Raw genomic sequence first — 17,208 nt, forward strand, 5'->3', positions numbered from 1 at the left:
CTCCCAATCATTTTAACAACAATGCAACAAAAAAACTGTCCTCACCCCCTAAAAATTAAGGAAGCTCGGGGTAACTAGGAGTGGATTTTGTATGGAAGGATTATGAGCTCCATTCAGTTCTGGTATTCGAAACAAATTCCTGGGCTCAGACTTCTATAATTCTATGTCTTTTGCATCAAGCTTCTGGCTGGTGAATCTCAGGGTTCTAGTAAAAAAAAAAAGATCCTGCAAACCTTGACATCTTTTCATGCATCCCTGCTCTTGTCTATATTTCTGTTTGTAATTTTTTATTATTATTTTTAGAAGCAAGTTCAGGGACAGAGTTTTGAGTCAAGATGCAAATAATAAAGAATAAATATCCAAAGCAGGTTTCGAAACCCCTTGGGCAAGATAGCTCAATACCACCACCACCCCTCCTTTGTGATTCTTCTCTCTCATCCACATTGTCACTAGCTGCTTTTCTTTCTCATCATTGCTACCATTTCCTTTCTTGACGGGCAGAGAGCCAGCGAATAAGTAGGCAGTAAAATACTGCTTCTCCATCTCACTACTTACGTTGTCTGAGTTAGAATGATAGGCAGGTGAACCAGCAGGTTGAAATGGGAAGAAGATCAACTCCCAGGGGTTCTTATCAGTGAGCCCTGGCTGGGATGTGGGCCCTTGGCAAATGCCCAACCACGCCTACCTTCAACACCAACCTTGGATGGTAAAGGCTACAGATGCTCTTTAAAACATGGGGTAGGACTCTCCTGCCAACCGGTCATGCTGCCTGTGAAACATATGGATTCCTCCCCAGCCCAATTTTATATGCTCATTGGAATGTCTCTTTCGACATCCCCATGTGTTAATTGGTAGTCCTGGGAACTAGTGGGACTTATCTACTGATCTTTACTGGACTTTTGATGTTGTTTTATAGACAACTTTGGTGGTTGGACTCTCTCGCATTGTATTTATGATAGCTAAAGTGCAAAGGAGGGGGTGGATCTGGTCTCTGCCACAGAAATATCCACTGATGAGAGAAAAGGCCTCGAACCAAAACTCTCCCAGCACGGCTGGAGACAATTTATTTGAGAAACGCAGCAACATTTAATTACATTTTTTAAAAAAAATCCAGGACACAAATACGATGGCCTAAAACAACATGGGAAAAGAAGAACATAGCCTGTTGCCAACAGTAGAAAGGAGCCATTTGACAGACACAAGGCAGCAATGGTATATTAGCAAGAGCAGAAATTGTCTTGGTTCAGCATTCACTGGCATCTCCTACAGAAAAGGAAAAAGAGAAAAATTGAGATAGCAAAGTGTATTTGAGATATACTGAACTGTATACCTTCCCTTGTCAAATTAGAAGGCCAAAATTTGAGGCGGGTGGAGCAAACACACCCCACAAACAGAATTGTTGCTGGTCGCATCGATAAGTTTCCCTCAGAAGTTTTGCCTCAGGAGGGACTTTTGGGTTTCTCTTCAGGTAAAATCCCTCACATAAACAAATCACACACACATGCATGGAACAAGCTTTATTGCAGAGATGCACAACTTTTTCGCTCTTCAGGGTCACCTCAGAGCTGGAAAGCCAGGAGCGGCTAGTGGGCGTGTTTGCACACCCACAATGCGCACAGAGAGCTTTGGGGTCACTGCTTTTTAAATAGCCGTTTGGGCTGCTCCAAGGTCCCTCTGGGAGGAAAGAGGCCCCCTGAGCGACCAAAGCACAACTGCAGCTTTAATGCTGTGATTTTTACGGCAGTGATTTCCACAGCGATGGCTGGGCATCCTGGGGAGTTATATAAGGTGTGGGGGCCTGCCTGGGTGTTAAACGCTCCTACTTCATTGACTCCCTCTTGAAATTCCACAGAGGTTGCAAAACTGCCATGTATGTTGCTTTTGGCCAAGGACGGGCAACTTGTGACCCTCCAGGTGTTTTGGCCTACAACTCCCAGAATCCCTCACCATTGCCTATGCTGGCTAGAACTTAGTGTTTTAGTTGCAGGCTAAAACACCTGGAGGCCCATAAGTTGCCCTCCCTTGCTTTAGGCAAAGATTTGGTGTCATCTCTAGTAAGCCCTCCCCCCCCCCAATACTCCTCCTGCTCAAGCAATGCTGCCGTTAAGCGCTTTGCAGCCACCATAAGAGGGCAAAGTCAGAAGAACACCTTTGCTCTCTCCCCCCCACCACTTAAACCACCCTTGCAGGATCCATTTGGAGAACCAGTGGGCATTTTTCAAAAACCTCACATTTCTGAAGCAGGGAGCTTGGCTGGTTTGCCTAGCAGCTCCAAACTTGCCGGGCCCCACTCTACCTCTCACCCAGATTATGGAAGTGTTTGTGTAATCTCTTTTCAGTTGCAAAATTTCCTTCCTGCAATACATTTGCATTTGAGGCTCTGCATTCCAATGGGCTGGTCTAGGGCATGAAGCTTGCCCAAGCTTGTAGGCTGCATCTGCAGTGGCTTCCAATTCCGGCTTGCTTCAACTTCAACAAATGTTAAATACTGGTTGCAGAAACTCAGGCTTGGGGACTAAATCCAACCCAATTGGACCCCCAATCTGTTTTCTCTCAGATTCCCAGACCAGGGTGCCTTTCCCCCAAACCATTTGGTGGTTTCCTGACTTTTGTGCTGTGTTTTCTCCATTCTAAAAGGTTGAAATGCCTCTCCCAAGGCTTAGCTACTGGCAGGAAGAGCATTAAGCTAAAATAGCCTGTTATTTTTGTAGTATTCTGCCCCTGCCCCTTGGGCTACTAGCCCTGCCCAGCACTGAAACACAGCATCTGAGGGCTTCTCTGAAATTGAAGAGGTTTAACACCCCTGTCTTACAGCCCCTGAGAAGGTAGAGTAGCCATGTGTCCTACTTTAGGGAGCCTAATCCTCTATTTGAAGGGCTGTCTCTAATTCAACTCCCATTTCAAGACAAAGAACCATGAGAAATGCTGATGCCCATCTACAATTAGCACCTGCAGAGCTGACGGAACAAGCAGGCCCTCTGGTCAAACCCTTCCATGCGATGGTGAGCTATACTGTATTTCTATTTAAATTCCAATAAATCATGTCTAAATTTGCATGTACAGACGTACATATTAATTAATATTTCTTTCCTTTTCTTTGTAAATCACTGTCCTCTCCCTTGGCGGATGCATTTCCACTCCCCCACCCCATCTTTCCTTTGGCAATTCAAAAGTGGCCACCCTCTAGGGCAGAGGCGAATGGGGTCCCATGAGGCAGGTAGCTTTTCCATCCTCAAAGGAGCACTCACCTGTAAGGGGTTGCTTTGGTGCCACGCTGACTTGGGTGCTAAACAAAGAAAGGGTATACATTATAGATGTCAGGGCCACAACTTACATCAACATTTCTGTTTCCAGTTTTAGATAACTGGATTCAGGCTTTGCTTTCTCCAAAACCATGCCAATGGTAGCCCGAGCATAACGTCCTCAACTTTAACTCCCCCCCCCCCCCGGCCAGTTCCTGCCAGCTGCCCTTACAAGAGATCAGCTCATACCTGCTTCTTTTCTTAGGTTTACATTTGCACTTTCCACCTGCGGGGGGGGGGGGGGGGGAAGCAAAACAAAATCACCAAAGGCATCAGGCAAATTCATAAATGATGTCATCAAACGCACAGGTCCTGCACAAGCTTTGCATGTAGAAGATGGCACCTTCAACTCCTGGCAGCCCAAACAGCAAGGCTAGGAGGGGGGGGGGGATTGGGGCTGGACCTTGGCGCCAAAGTTCACACACATCCCATGACCACCCAGAGAGTGTCAGGTGATGATTGCGTTAGGGCAGAAGAAACAAACTTGATTTTATTCCTGTAGATATGATGGTGCTAGGATTTATGTGAGCTTAAAATGCAAACCTCCACATGTTTTTCGCAGAGTTGGCAAACATTATAATGTATAAGGGATGTAGAACCAGCTGTAAAATAGTAGCTAGAGAGGTGGGGGCAGAGAAATGTTGGGTGTGTGCATGGAAGCAATACACAGAACCGTCGAAAGGGGTTCCCCCCATAAGACTGTTAAGTCCAGGATCTTTTATGGTTTTAAATTCTGTATATTTGTTTTTAATGTTCACTGTTTTTAACCAAAGACTAGGCTAGAGGGGCCAACAACCTAACTTCTTTATTATTGTATGCCAGCTCCATGTATCATTGTCTTAAATGAAGGAGAGAAGTTGGCCAATAAGGTCCCTTCTATGGCCTACCTTTCACCGAGACAGTAAGCCTTTTCTTTTTTATTGCAATAATTTTACTATTATTATTTTAATATTGTCAAGAAATACTTTTGTAAGCCGCCGTGAGAGCCTTTTTTGGCTGAACGGCGGCATAAAAATGCTTAAATAAATAAATAATAAATAAATTCTTTGGTTGCTAAGCAACCATTTTGGCTGCAGTGGTGTGTTTGGGGTAGGGGTGGAAAGACTATTGACATACATACATACATACATACATACATGTATTGCAGGGTGGGTGGGGAGACTATTGAAATACATACAAATCGTGTTCTTGGGCCGTGCAACTTTCATCAGAGAATCAATGTGTTCTATGGGAGGGTTCTAGCCTAGCCTTCTACCAGCTATGCCTCGTTTCTGTGTGGACGGATTTTGACATTTTGCACCAAGAAATAGGCGATCACATGAGCCCTCCCTAAGTCTTCCACTATGAAGTGCTACAGGCCACAACCCAGAGACAGACTTACCACTTGAATGCGAGCTGGGCTAAACAATTGTCAACAATTGTCAATCGCCTCCCACCTCCCCTGAACAACCTCCTCCTCAACCACACAGTTGTGTTTCCACTTACTCAGCAGGATGACAATTCCCAGAAAACAGAGGATACCGGCGAAGACCAAACCGCCGATACGAAGCGAGCGCCAGTCTGAAGCAGAAAAGGGGAGTTGTTTGATCTTTAGGGCTTTGTCTATACGACAATGCTTTGCCTCCTGATTCCCCCCAAACCCCGCAGCATCGCTGCTGTGAAACAGAATTGAAAGAGTTACACGGCAGGAGTGCGGGCTATCCAGCCTGTGAAAAATCGCAGCACCATTGTCAGATGGCAGGAATGGGAAACTGCAAAATACTCCTTTTTAAAATTATTATTATTTATTGCATTTATATCCCACCTTTTTTCCTCCAAGGAACCCAAGGCAGCATACATCCTTCTCCTCCCCTCCATGTTATCCTCACAACAACAACCCTGTGAGTTAGGTTGGGCTGAGAGTCTGTGACTGGCCCAAAGTCACCTAGTGGGTTTCCATGGTTGAGTGGGGACTAGAACCTGGATCTCCCGACTCCCAGTCCAACACCTTAGCCACTACACCACACTGGGCAATGCTGGGCAACTTTGAAAGCCTGCAACAACACATTTGCACTGCTACAATTCATTTAATTTATGCATTATATACCTTAAATGCCCTTACTTTCATTCCCTGCCCTGCATTCCTGCACCTCCCCTGCACTGGGATCCATCCCTAAATAAGCTCACATTCTTAACCCAAACCATAGCTACCACTGAGAGACAAAGAAACAACATGGCAAAACCGGAGCAACTGAAAAAGTTGAGGAAACGACCCTTCGAAAAAGCACAATTTCGTGGGGAAAAGCCAGATGAGGCTGCAAGTTGCCGGCTGCATCATTTAAACAACGGGGTGCAACTGTGTAGCCACAATGGGGTATATAGACAAGCCCTAAGTTGCCTATGTCTTCATTCCGTGGCTGCCCACCAATCCAGCAAGCTCTTTCTCGCCCACTCAACACCTGCCTGCTCGACTGAAGAAAGAACACAAGGTGTGCTGTGTGTGCATGGCGGAGGAGCACTCTTCATGTCTAGAGATTTGGGGGCAGGTGGGGGAAATATAGAAGCCTTGTCTTATGAGACAAACACACAGTTGCGATCAGGATTTGCAAAGGGGATGTACAGAATAGGACTAAGGAGTACCAGCAAAATGGAATGTGGTCTGTTCCATTGTATAACAGCAGTCTTCCACAGAGAAAGAGAAAGATGAACTTTGCCTCTCTCCTCCTTTTGTAAACAAACACATCTGTTTATGCAACAACTACTCTTCCCCCAAAGATGGATTATCCAGGATCGCTAAGAATGACTTGCACTTACCATAATAGAAGGGGCTGTTTGGATCTGGAAAGAGAAGGAGGAGGAGGAGGAGGAGGAGGAGGAAGGAAGGAAGGAAGGAAGGAAAGAAGTTAACACTCTATCTTTGGAATTCCCAACTCCAAACACCCACCCATACACACACACACACTCTCCAATTGGGCTAGAAACTAATATATCTAGATTTGCTGCCAGTGGTGTAGTAGTAAATTTTGAAGTGCTAGAGGTCATCATGAAATTCCCCATAGCCATGCCTCCAAGGAGAGGCCAAAACTCCAGACAGCTGTGCTGAGCCATATCAACAAACCAATTCTAGAAGTTTTCATCACTACCAGGAGCAGAGCTTTTAGAAATCTCAGGTTCACTTTGGATTGTTTAATGCACAAACAACTCAAAGCATCCAGGTTCGTGCCACATGCAGCAACCTGCTGGTTGGAGGATGAATACGCAGAATGGAAGCGGCTCACACACAGCACGCACCATGGCAAATTGTAGGTTAATTAACCCATGATTTGCTGTCATTACATGCGAACTGGGTCTTCATTATCAGGACCTTGCACTACAACAGTGGACAACGGTGTTGCTTGGAAAATCCATGCCCACCCACCTGACGTACTGTTAGGACTGTAGCTAAGCTCAGGGGGGGGAGGGGGGAGGAAACTTTTGAGGGCTTGTGTGTGTGTGTGTGGATGGCAGATGATGTCAGAATCCATGCATATCAAAAAGTGCCATCGCTGAGTCTCAGATCTCTGGTTCCACCACACCACTGTTCACTGCTGACTGCTTTTTCCCCTAATAACACTAAGGGCGCTTCCAAAGGTGCACCATTGATTGGATGCTTTAGTGCAGCGGTGAAACATCTAGAGGCTGGGGAACATTGTCACACACACTTGACCCTCTTGCGGGCTGCACTCCTGGCACTGCAGGATATTTTTTGCCAGATTTTCGATATAACATGACAATAGCTGCATTAAGCTTGAAAACAAGCTAAATGTGGCCATTGAAGCATTTCATAGTCGGCAAATCGGCAGCGTTTGCTGCTGCCGCTTCTGCAAATTTTGGTGGCTTTGCAGCATAGGCCGCACCAGGGGCTACGTGCGGCCCACGGGCTGAGTGTTGCTCACCCCTGCTTAAGCTCTAGAAGGTGAAGCATCGGTTTGGTGCCCACAAAAGTATCAGAATGGCATGACCAATCCCTGGCTTTAACCCTGCCACCTCTTCCGCCCCCACTGATCTTCTTGCCTGGCCATTTCATATCCCACCTTCCCACACATGTCACTCCAAGGAGGCTTTGAATGGACTGCTGGAGATCAGCACACCTTAAATCATGGCTTGTTGGTCTCTTGGGGTGGGGGTGTTAATGAATTCACCTGCCCAGAGAGAAATTCTCTCTGAAAACACCCTGTCACCACCAGCACACAGCCATCTAGAAGGTAGCCAAGCAGGAAGGCTGCTCATGTGGTCATCTATGGAGCTACTTAATGCATTTCTTTAGGGCCTCGCTGATTAACCTGGACTTAAATGGAACTCGCACACTGTAAAGAGAACTTCGCCACATCTAAACACTTGGGGTCAGGGTGTAAGAAACTACTCACCTGTAGGATCGTTTGCCTCCAGGAGAGGGAATGCTATAGAACAAGAAGAGAAGAGTTACTTCTGGACAGTGGCATCACCACAGCCCTCAGCTTCTAATCCCCACCTCAGTAAGCTGCCATTTATAAAGCAAGGGACATCCTACAGATAAGGCAGGGAGAGAGGACCCACTGGACCCACGCCTCTCTAGAATAGCCTTGCCCATTTGCCTTGCATTGCTTACTCTGAACATCAGGCGTGGTCAACCATGAGAGCCAAAATCCATTTCGGAAAAGCTCTTGGGGGCCGTTTTCCAGTGGTGGGCGGGGCTGAAGGCAAAAAGGTGGGGCCTCTTTAACCTAAAACATAGCACCATGCTTTAGCTTAAAGCTCTTACTGCCAGTAAGCAAGCCTTGGGAGAAGCATTTCAACATTTTAGAAAGGGGAAACCACCAAATGATTGACAGTCAGGAGAAAAGGGGTGGAGCTAGGGTATGGCCATCTGGGAAACTCTGGACATTTTTTTAGAACCCAATGCGGCCATTCCATAAAGTATCTCTGCCACTGGCTGGTGCAAGTTTCAGAACAGATAAGAGGAAGTACTTCTTTACACAGTGCATAGTCAAACTATGGAATTTACTACCAAAAGAAGTTGTGATGCCACCAGTGTGGATGGCTTTAAAAGGGGGTTAGACGAATTCATGGAAGAAGGGCTATCAATGGCTATTAATCCTGATGGTTATATGCTACCTACTGTATCGGAGGCTGTATGAGAGCATGTACACAGATTGCTGGAGAACATGGGAGGATGCTGTTGTACTCGTGTCCTGTTTGTGGGCTTCCCACTGGGGCAGCTGGTTGGACACTGTTTGAACAGAATGCTGGACTAGATGGACCGTTGGTCTGCTCCAGCATAGCTCTTCTTATGAACTGGGACCCCAGGTGGGCTGGATTTGACCCTCAGGGCTGAGGCTCTGCACCTCTGATGTACATGATGGTCTTCCATTTGTGACCAGCCTGCAGCTCCAAAGCCCTACTGATGTGCAACTCGAGGAAAAAGGCCAAGACACTTGTCTGCAAGAAAGCTCTCGGTCTCTCTTTCAAGTCTGTTAGCCCAAGCCTCTCAGCAGAGTGAGGAGGCCAAGAACATTACCAGCCAACAGAAGAAGCAAGATCTTTGTGGTGGTGGCCTTCATCTTGGCTGTAGAGATATGCACAGTTCTGTGGAAAAGAAGATGGTTGAGAAAATGGAAATATAAACCAAGGGTCAAAACATTTGTTCCATTCATTCCTATTAGGCTCTCCACACACTTCCCAGAGCCAAAGAAGGGAAATGGCTGAAGCTTCCCTATTTAAATGTATCTCAGCCCTGTGAGTTATGGTTGCTGGCTTTTATTCTGGTTTCATTTTGTTTTAAACTGAAAGATCGTATTTTATGTTCTACTAGGTTATTGTATTATATGGTTTTAAGTCTTGTTTTACGAACCGCCCCAAGATTTGGCTATTTATTGATTCATTTGATTTGCATCCCATCTTTCTAACAAGAAAAATGGCACCTATGGAGGCTATGGGGGGGGGGTTGTACAGAAATGTAATAATCAAACAAAACAAAACACAAATTTAAAAGCAGGTATCACCACTGGGTAGGCTGGTAACACAACCTTCTTTAGCATGGGCTTCCTTGCCATCTCCAGTCAAAAGCCCAGAGTCAAAAACCGCCCAGAGAGCTTCAGCTAATGGGCAGTATAAAAATGTAATAAATAAATAATAAATAAAATAAAAGCACCATTGTTGTTCAAAGGAGACAACTCTGAGACAAAGGGACAAATAGTCTGAACTGGTTTAAGGCAGAGCTGCCTATGAATTTTATCCTGTCTAATCCTCAAGAATTCAAGCTAAAAGCACGCCAAAATAATAATTAAAAAGTGTTTTGGTGAAGTGTTCGGAATGCAAGGATAAGCTAAAGCCTACAAAAATTAAAAGCAACCTTCAACCCTGTCTTTTATTTTTATTTATTTATTTATTTATTTCATTTATATACCGCTCCACAGCCGAAGCTCTCTGGGCGGTTTACAACAATTAAAAATGGTAAACATTAAAAAGTATACAAAATTTTAAAAACCATCAGAAACATAAAAACAAAGGCCTTCTTCCCCCACAAGAAGAACTCAAGGTGGTTTACAATATCAAATATCAATCAATACATAAAACAAAACAATAGATCAGATCCATCCTAATACAGTATTTGGCATCGAACATTTCATCAAGCAGCAAAAGGAACAAGTCATAAAACCTCTGTCAAAAAGTAAAAAAAGGAAACAGCATTAACACAGCAGGCCTGTTCACACAGCATGCCAACCACACTTAGTGGCTGAGTATGGTTTGTTGTTGAACCATGGCCTAATGTATTGTCTGAACCCAGGACATTTTCCTCAGGGTGGCTTGTTAACCAAGCAGTGTGGCTTGCTAACCACCCTGAACAACCCAACAACATAGGTTCTCAAGGCTACTGCAAAGGCCTTCTCTAGCATTGCCACCAAATGTGCTTCTGATATCCCCTTCTAGAAGAACTTGAGAACTGGGCAGGCTCATATGGGAGAAGACAGTCTTTTAGGTCTCCTGGTCTCAAGCCTTGTAGGGTTTTTATAAGTCATAACTAGCACTTCGAATTATGTTTGGAAACAGGCCAGTGAAGCTGCTGTAACAAGGGAATCATGTGCTCCCTGTAACCAGCTTTGCTACAGCATTGTGGATCAGCTGAAGTTTCTGAACAGTTTTCAAAGGCAGCCCCACATAGAGCTCATTACAGTAGTCCAAACGGGAAGGAACTAAGTCATGTGTGACTGTGGCCAGATCAGAGATGTCCCTAGAACGGGTGCAGTTGGCGCCCTAGGTTCAGCTGTGCAAACGCACTCCTGGCCTTCTCCAACATGTGGGCATCCAGTTGCAGGGCCAAGTCCATGAGTTCAACATGAAAAATAAACCAGGCAAATATTCAGCCAAAGGCCTTGCCAGCTGCCTAAACCTGAGTGATGCAGCCGGGGAAGCCTCAGTTGCCAGGCTATTCCATAGGGTCGGTGCCATTATAAATCCCTACACTCGGTAGCCGCATACTGAGCTTCACAAGGCTGAAGGATCTGAAGTGGAGCCTCAGATGATGCAGGAAGGAATGTATGCAAGAAACTGTACTTTAAAGAGTTAGGGACAAGGTCTTAAAGAAAGTTAAGAGCAATGAGTAAAACAGGCCTGTAAGCAGGAGACGCTGAGAACACCCAAGATGACCCCAGCCAATCACAAACAAAGTCAGGACAGAGGCAGAACATTCCAAACAGAACGGACATTCTAGTACAGCATTCTAGTCCTCCGGGGTGCCCAGGAGGTCAAAAAACCAGATGCAAGAGATAGAGATCAGTGGACAGATGGCATTTTTCCTCCATGAGTTACTGTGTTTATTGCTCAACAACGCAATCAGGCAGGCTAAAACATCAGGCATATACACCAGGGAAGGAAGATGTAAACCAGCCTTCTTCAACCTGGGGCCTTCCAGATGTTTTGGCCCACAGCTCCCAGAATTCCTGACCCCTGGCCATGCTGGCTGAGGTTCATGGGAGCTGAAGTCCAAAACAACAGGTAGCAGAAGGCTAATATACGCTATCTCTCAGCTACATTCACAGAGAATAGTACAAGTTGGTGTAAGTAGGCAAACAGGGTGAACAAGGAAACAGATTAGAAATCATTTAATCAGACTGGTGCTAGTCCTCCATGACATTTATGTATTTATGTATTATTGCATTAAAGCCCGCCTTTTTTCCTCTAAGGAACCCAAGGCGGCATACATAATCCTCCTTCTCCTCTCCATTTTATACTCACAACAACAAACCTGTGAGGTGGGTTGGGCTGATGGTGTGTGACTGGTCCATGGGTTTCCATGGCTGAGTGGGGACTAGAACCCGGATCTCCTGACTCCCAGTCCAACACTTTAGCCACTCCACACTGGGTCATTTAGATGTAACTCATTGTAGAGCGCAGAGCAAAGCAAAAGCATAAGGAATAATGCTTTACTGAGAAGTATTTAGGAACTGTTGCAGATAAGTGAACTCCCAAGTTAATCACATGATGCTGTGACAAAGCACTAATTAACAAGATTGGGTCCGTCCTCTTCGTAGCAGATTTGTTTGGTAAAAGATCAAGCCCAATATGTTGCAGAAGCCAGAGGGATTTGCCCCAACCTCATCCATCAAGGGGCACAAACTTACTCGCTGCAGAGGAAGGTCATAGAATGCTGAAGAACAGTGCAACTGCTCTGAGAGAAGCAGAGGTCAACAGGTCCCAAGGAAAGTCATGTGCTAAAAAGAAACTCTGGAGAGGAGGTTGGAGCTGGAGGGGAAAGTCAAGATGCCTTACACTGACCTGAGGGGCAGGAAAAAGCTAATTACGGGAAAGCTGCTAAGATGAGCTGAAGAATTTTTCCATATAAATTCAAGTCTCGACGACCAAAACTCACAGAAATATAAACTTAAGTAACCTATCTGTTGCCAGTGAAAATCAGATTACAGCTACCACGAACGTGATGCAGGCAACACAACTCTGAAACAAAGTTCATTAATGGAAAGCAATATCGCAAAGAATGTTGGACGTTACTACGCCTCCTGCGTCCAAAAGCAGAGGATGCCAAGGCAATAATCTGATTGGCAAGGCACGGAACAATGACTTCCTTGGAAAATTCAAGTTACTAACTTATTATGACAGCATCATTGTGAAAGGGAAACAAGTTTCCGCAAGCTCAAGGGATCTACATGGTTCTGAGCCAACGCTCAATACGGGCGTTTAGTCCAAAATACAAAGCAACATTTTGAAGCCAGGGGCGCAGAATTCCATCTGAAGCACACCTTGTTATTTTTAAATGAAAAATATACAACGTATTGTTATGCAACACAACCATTATACACCATCAATTGTTTTAGCTACTCAAAAAAAGCACGCAGCGTAATACCACATATAAACATGAGTGAGGTAAATTTAGTATCAAATAGATCGAATGTTCATAACACCACACAAAACATACAAGAATGAGTTAAATATAAAATAAAATAAATATAGATAGTACATAAGGTTTCACATATCTTCCAAAGCCGAGGATTTATTGAATAGCAAAACAAGAATATATGTTAATTTCTCTATCATGATTCTTTCCCCAGTATTCAATAAAAGGCTTCCATTCCTCTGTACGTTTGGAGATTTGTTGTCTGCCATCTCTCAATCTGACTACTTCACTGATTTTCAATAATTGTGCAATTTGCCAAACTTTAGATACAATTGGTTTTCTGTTTTTTCAGTTCTTTGCTATTATCATCTTTGCTGCTGTTAACAAATTTGATACCATTGGCTGTTGAATTTTTGGGACCTCAGATTGTTTTAGAGTTATATCCTGTTATTTTAAGTACTTCTCTCTTAATTTGTTTCCAAAAATCTTGGACTTTTGGTCACATCTATCACATTTTAAAGGAGTACCAGGACTGCACGAGAGATCGCTGCAGAAATTGCTATCAAAAGGCATGGTGACAGCCACTAGCTTTAGATGACTTTAAAAAGGGATGAGACAAATGGATAGAAAATGGCATAAGCAGTGCACTTTGGTACTTTTAGCCTCTGGACCTAAGAAGAGTTCTGGAGAAGTCAAAAGCCTGCTCACAGTTTTATTTGGTCCTGATAAATGTATTATCTTACATTGACTTTTGGATACAGTGGCTTTTGGATTAAATAACTTCTGTCATTTAAATTGCTCATCGGTTTAAAAAAAAACACTTGTTCAAAGGAAATGCCATCTTAATTTTGCAATCAAAGAGGCCAGAAAATATAAGATTTACGAGAGATCAATTTTCTTTGATAAATTAGCATCCCTACATAGGAGACAGAAGGGTTATTTAGTAGGGTGACCAGATGAAAAGGAGGACAGGGCTCCTGTATTTTTAACAATTGCATAGAAAAGGGAATTTCTGCAGGTGTCATTTGTATATATGGGGAACCTGGTGAAATTCCCTCTTCATCACTCACACCAGTTAAAGCTGCAGGAGCTATACTAGAGTGACCAGATTTAAAAAAGGGCAGGGCACCTGCAGCTTTAACTGGTGATGATGAGGGAATTTCAACAGGTTCTCCATATATACAAACGACACCTGCAGAAATTCCCTTTTCAATACAACTGTTAAAGATTCAGGAGCCCTGTCTTCCTTTTCATATGGTCACCCTATATTTAGGATGCAATCCTAAACGTATTTTGACAGACAAAATTCCTACAAATCCCAGGATTCCCAGCCAGCAGTGCCGGCTGGGGAATGGTGGGAGTTATAGGACTTCCATCTATCTAAAGGTGCACGGGATTGCATCACTGGAGGCCTAAGCTCAGATGTCCCCACAAAACTGAGGCTGCCACTGCCAAAAAAACCCACACTTAGCTAGACAGAAATGCACACAGACAGCCTGGCTGTGCCTAATCCAGAGTGGCAGCTGTGGAATTGCTACCACACGAACCTGGAACCAACCCCCAAGCCTGGAACCAACCCCACCAACCCCCAGGAGAACCAAGTGCTATTAGTTCCCCTGCTATTGCCATGGGGAAAACAATTATTTGCATTTGGACAAAGGGATCATTTGGTATATGTGCAATGCAGGAGCCTAGCACTGTTGGGGGGTTTGTTGTTTTGGGGTCACCACCAGCCCCACTGCAGATTGGGCCAACGTCGCAAAGCAAAGTCTGAAGACCCTTTGCTCTGCCTGACAATGTGTATGCACATTGTTTGCATTGCAATTTAAATCCACACACTCCCACCCTCACCCTGTATCTCTGTAAAAAAAACATGAGGAGTTCTCCAACACCCACAGGAATACCATACCTTTATATACTCAAAACTTTCGAAATCTCAAGATCTCTTAATCAGGGTCCATGCTACAAAAAGCAGCTCATAGCAGTGGGGTGTGTGGGTGGGTGTGAGTGAGAAAGGAGTCTGCATGTTCAGAGTCTTAAGATGGAATGGAGGAAGAGTTGCAGACTTAAATGGATACAACCATTATGACAGGTTCAGATGATCCCTAGGACTGTTGGGACAAACCAACATGTGATGACAAATTGACACTCACAATGTTCCAAAGTTCTTTTAGGAAAGCTGTAAATGAACTGTTTCAAACTGGTTTCAAGTTTGTAATGTGGACGTGCATAATCTGTGTATGAGAGTGGGAGAGCACTTTGCCCTATAGTTTCAATTCCTTTCAGAGTCTGTCTTTGCCAGCTAAGCACTAATGTCCCAAGATAGGATGGCTGTGCTGCTCATTATCAGTGAGGTCACAGGCGCTATCCAATAGGTGTTGCTGACACTCATACTACCACGTTCCAAACAGCAGCATTCAACATCACAATGGTCCTCTGACTAAGAAAATAGACAGATTTTCTGAGCAACTATCTATCACAAGCAGGGAAACCCAGCCCTGGTTCAGTCTAACAGGTATTTTCAGAATCAAATTGAACACAGCCATAGAGGGTTCATTTGCACCCCCGAGATGTAGGAATAGAGCGACTCCCTTTGAGCATGTTCCCTGGCACCCCAGTGGCAGCTTCCACTCTGGAAGTTCAAACCACACCTCACTGAAGTCTCTCTTAGATTTGTGATCACAACAGCCTCCGAACAGAAGGGAGAAGAGGCCTGGATCTCACACAACAAAGCCACACTTTGGCTGCATTCACAGCTGGATCGGGCCCGTTGCCACGCTCAGAACAGCATTGCTCACAATGGCTGCTCCACAATTACAGAGCTTTCTAACACAGGGTGGAAGGTTGTAACTGATGAGCAATAACCATAAATCCCGATCAAGGCGCCCTTATCAACTACAACAAAAAAGGTTATTGATGAAGGTGCCAGGTTACAGAGAGGAAGTCCAATGTGCCCTGGATCAACCTTCCAGTCAATTCTTAAGCCCTGCATGAAGCGCATGGCACCGCACCAAACCCAAATCCAATGCATGTACACATATCCCTTAGGCACAGAGGCAGGCCTGGTTTTGTACTAGGACTTCTGAAATAAGCGCAGATGATCCCTGATCAAGGCAACCTATAAGCAAGTTTGAAGAACGTTGTGGAGGAACCCGAAAGGGCAGGTTCCCTTGGTTCACTGAGTGGCGGTCAAAAACTCTTAAGACACAATTTCTCTCATCTTGGAAAAGTTTTACTACGAGCAGCCTGCAGTGCTGCAAGGTGGCAAACCCTAGAGGATCTGAAGGACCGCCCACTAGTTGCAGGCAACGCTAAGATATTTATAGGGTAACATCTTCAGAAGCAACAACAGAACTTCCTCATATAATAAACCAATCATAATACAGTTTTGCAATACAGTAACCAATGATAGACAAGGCATTTATGCATGTGCAGAGTGCAGATCATTCTAAGACTAGAAAAACAATATGTAGATGGGTATTGCAATCCTGGAACATCTGTTCCTTTGTGGTTACTACTCTTCCTGTCCTCGCTGGGAGGTTCACACCCTGACTAATGTGTCAACACTTTTTGTTGGTTGAGCGAGTCTTACTCAACATATTTTCAGCTACAGTTTAGATCAAATTGCTATAGAACTTAATTTCTAATAGAAAGGGTTTACATCAAAACAGGGTGGGCACAGACAAAACAGCCCATTCACACATTTCCTCGACAACGTCAATACTTGTAATACATGCAGTTATTGATGCACCTATGTAGCTTTCCTCTTTTTGCTTTGTGAGATGAAGCAACACCCCCCCACACACCCCCCTCTTTTTGCAACAGCAACAACAACAACGGATCTAGAAGGAGCGTCTATTTTGGACTAGAGCAGTGGAGGCTGGTGGCTCCGATTTCGGTGGGGCTTTCGGTGGCATAATGGTTGTATCCATTTAAGTCTGCAGCTCTTCCTCCATTCCATCTTAAGACTCTGAACATGCAGACTCCTTTCTCACTCTCACACACAAACCATCCTGGGTTTCAGGCAGAACCAGCCAGAACTCTACAGGAGCCCTCCAAAGTGCCACACCCTATCCCCAAAATGGGCTCAGCACTCTAGATGGCCCTCTGAGACTTCTGACTGAAACCCAGCATGGATTCATAGCCCCACCAAAATCGGAGCTACCCACCTCCACTGGGATAGAGTTAGCAGGATTTGGAAAGATGAACGAATTCCCAGGCAGCCCGATTTTGCAATCCAAAAGGCCAGAAAACATAAGGCACAGTTCTCCTTTACATATTAATTTTAACAACTACCGCAACCACCGGGAAAGTGCAGACTCTGGAAACTACGCCCAAGCAGAAGACAGCAAGCGAGGAACACCATGGAGACTAAACGTTCCCCATCAAGGGAGCTCGGTCATACACACACACAAAACGGCCCCATCCGGCTCCTTCCACCCAAAAGCCTTTCTACTTACCCCGTCCCAAGAAAGTACAAGTGCAAGGAAGCAACGAGGTAGGGGAAAAAATCAACCCGGAACAAGGTGAGGCGTAGGGGGGGGGGTGTCTTCCCTCCTT

General features: G+C 44.8%; 2 protein-coding genes across 2 annotated transcripts in view; one reads left to right on the forward strand and one right to left on the reverse strand.

Moving 5' to 3' along the window:
- The window catches only part of LOC134407723 (leucine-rich glioma-inactivated protein 1-like), a 183,778-nt gene that overhangs the window by 23,794 nt on the left and 142,776 nt on the right, over positions 1-17,208 (forward strand). The window lies entirely within an intron of this gene.
- Positions 1,049-17,186, reverse strand: LOC134407732 (FXYD domain-containing ion transport regulator 3-like). Its single transcript, XM_063139656.1, has 8 exons — positions 17,109-17,186; positions 8,818-8,885; positions 7,688-7,720; positions 6,096-6,119; positions 4,788-4,862; positions 3,492-3,528; positions 3,249-3,286; positions 1,049-1,263 (listed from the first exon to the last, which is right to left on the reverse strand). The coding sequence occupies exons 2-8, from the start codon at positions 8,858-8,860 to the stop codon at positions 1,244-1,246; spliced, it is 270 nt and encodes an 89-aa protein (XP_062995726.1). The 5' UTR covers positions 8,861-8,885; positions 17,109-17,186; the 3' UTR covers positions 1,049-1,243.

Source organism: Elgaria multicarinata, chromosome 13 (genome assembly GCF_023053635.1).
Source record: "Elgaria multicarinata webbii isolate HBS135686 ecotype San Diego chromosome 13, rElgMul1.1.pri, whole genome shotgun sequence".
NCBI lineage: Eukaryota > Metazoa > Chordata > Lepidosauria > Squamata > Anguidae > Elgaria > Elgaria multicarinata.

Bases quoted from the DNA above. Each gene is read 5' to 3' on its own strand.
- LOC134407732 (XM_063139656.1), bottom strand. From the start codon at position 8,860: ATGAAGGCCACCACCACAAAGATCTTGCTTCTTCTGTTGGCTG. The intron at 3,529-4,787 runs GTAAGTGGAAAC...CCCCCCCCGCAG, and splicing joins GGGAATTGTCATCCTGCTGA to GTGGAAAGTGCAAATGTAAA. The intron at 3,287-3,491 runs GTATGAGCTGAT...TTCTTTGTTTAG, and splicing joins AAACCTAAGAAAAGAAGCAG to CACCCAAGTCAGCGTGGCAC.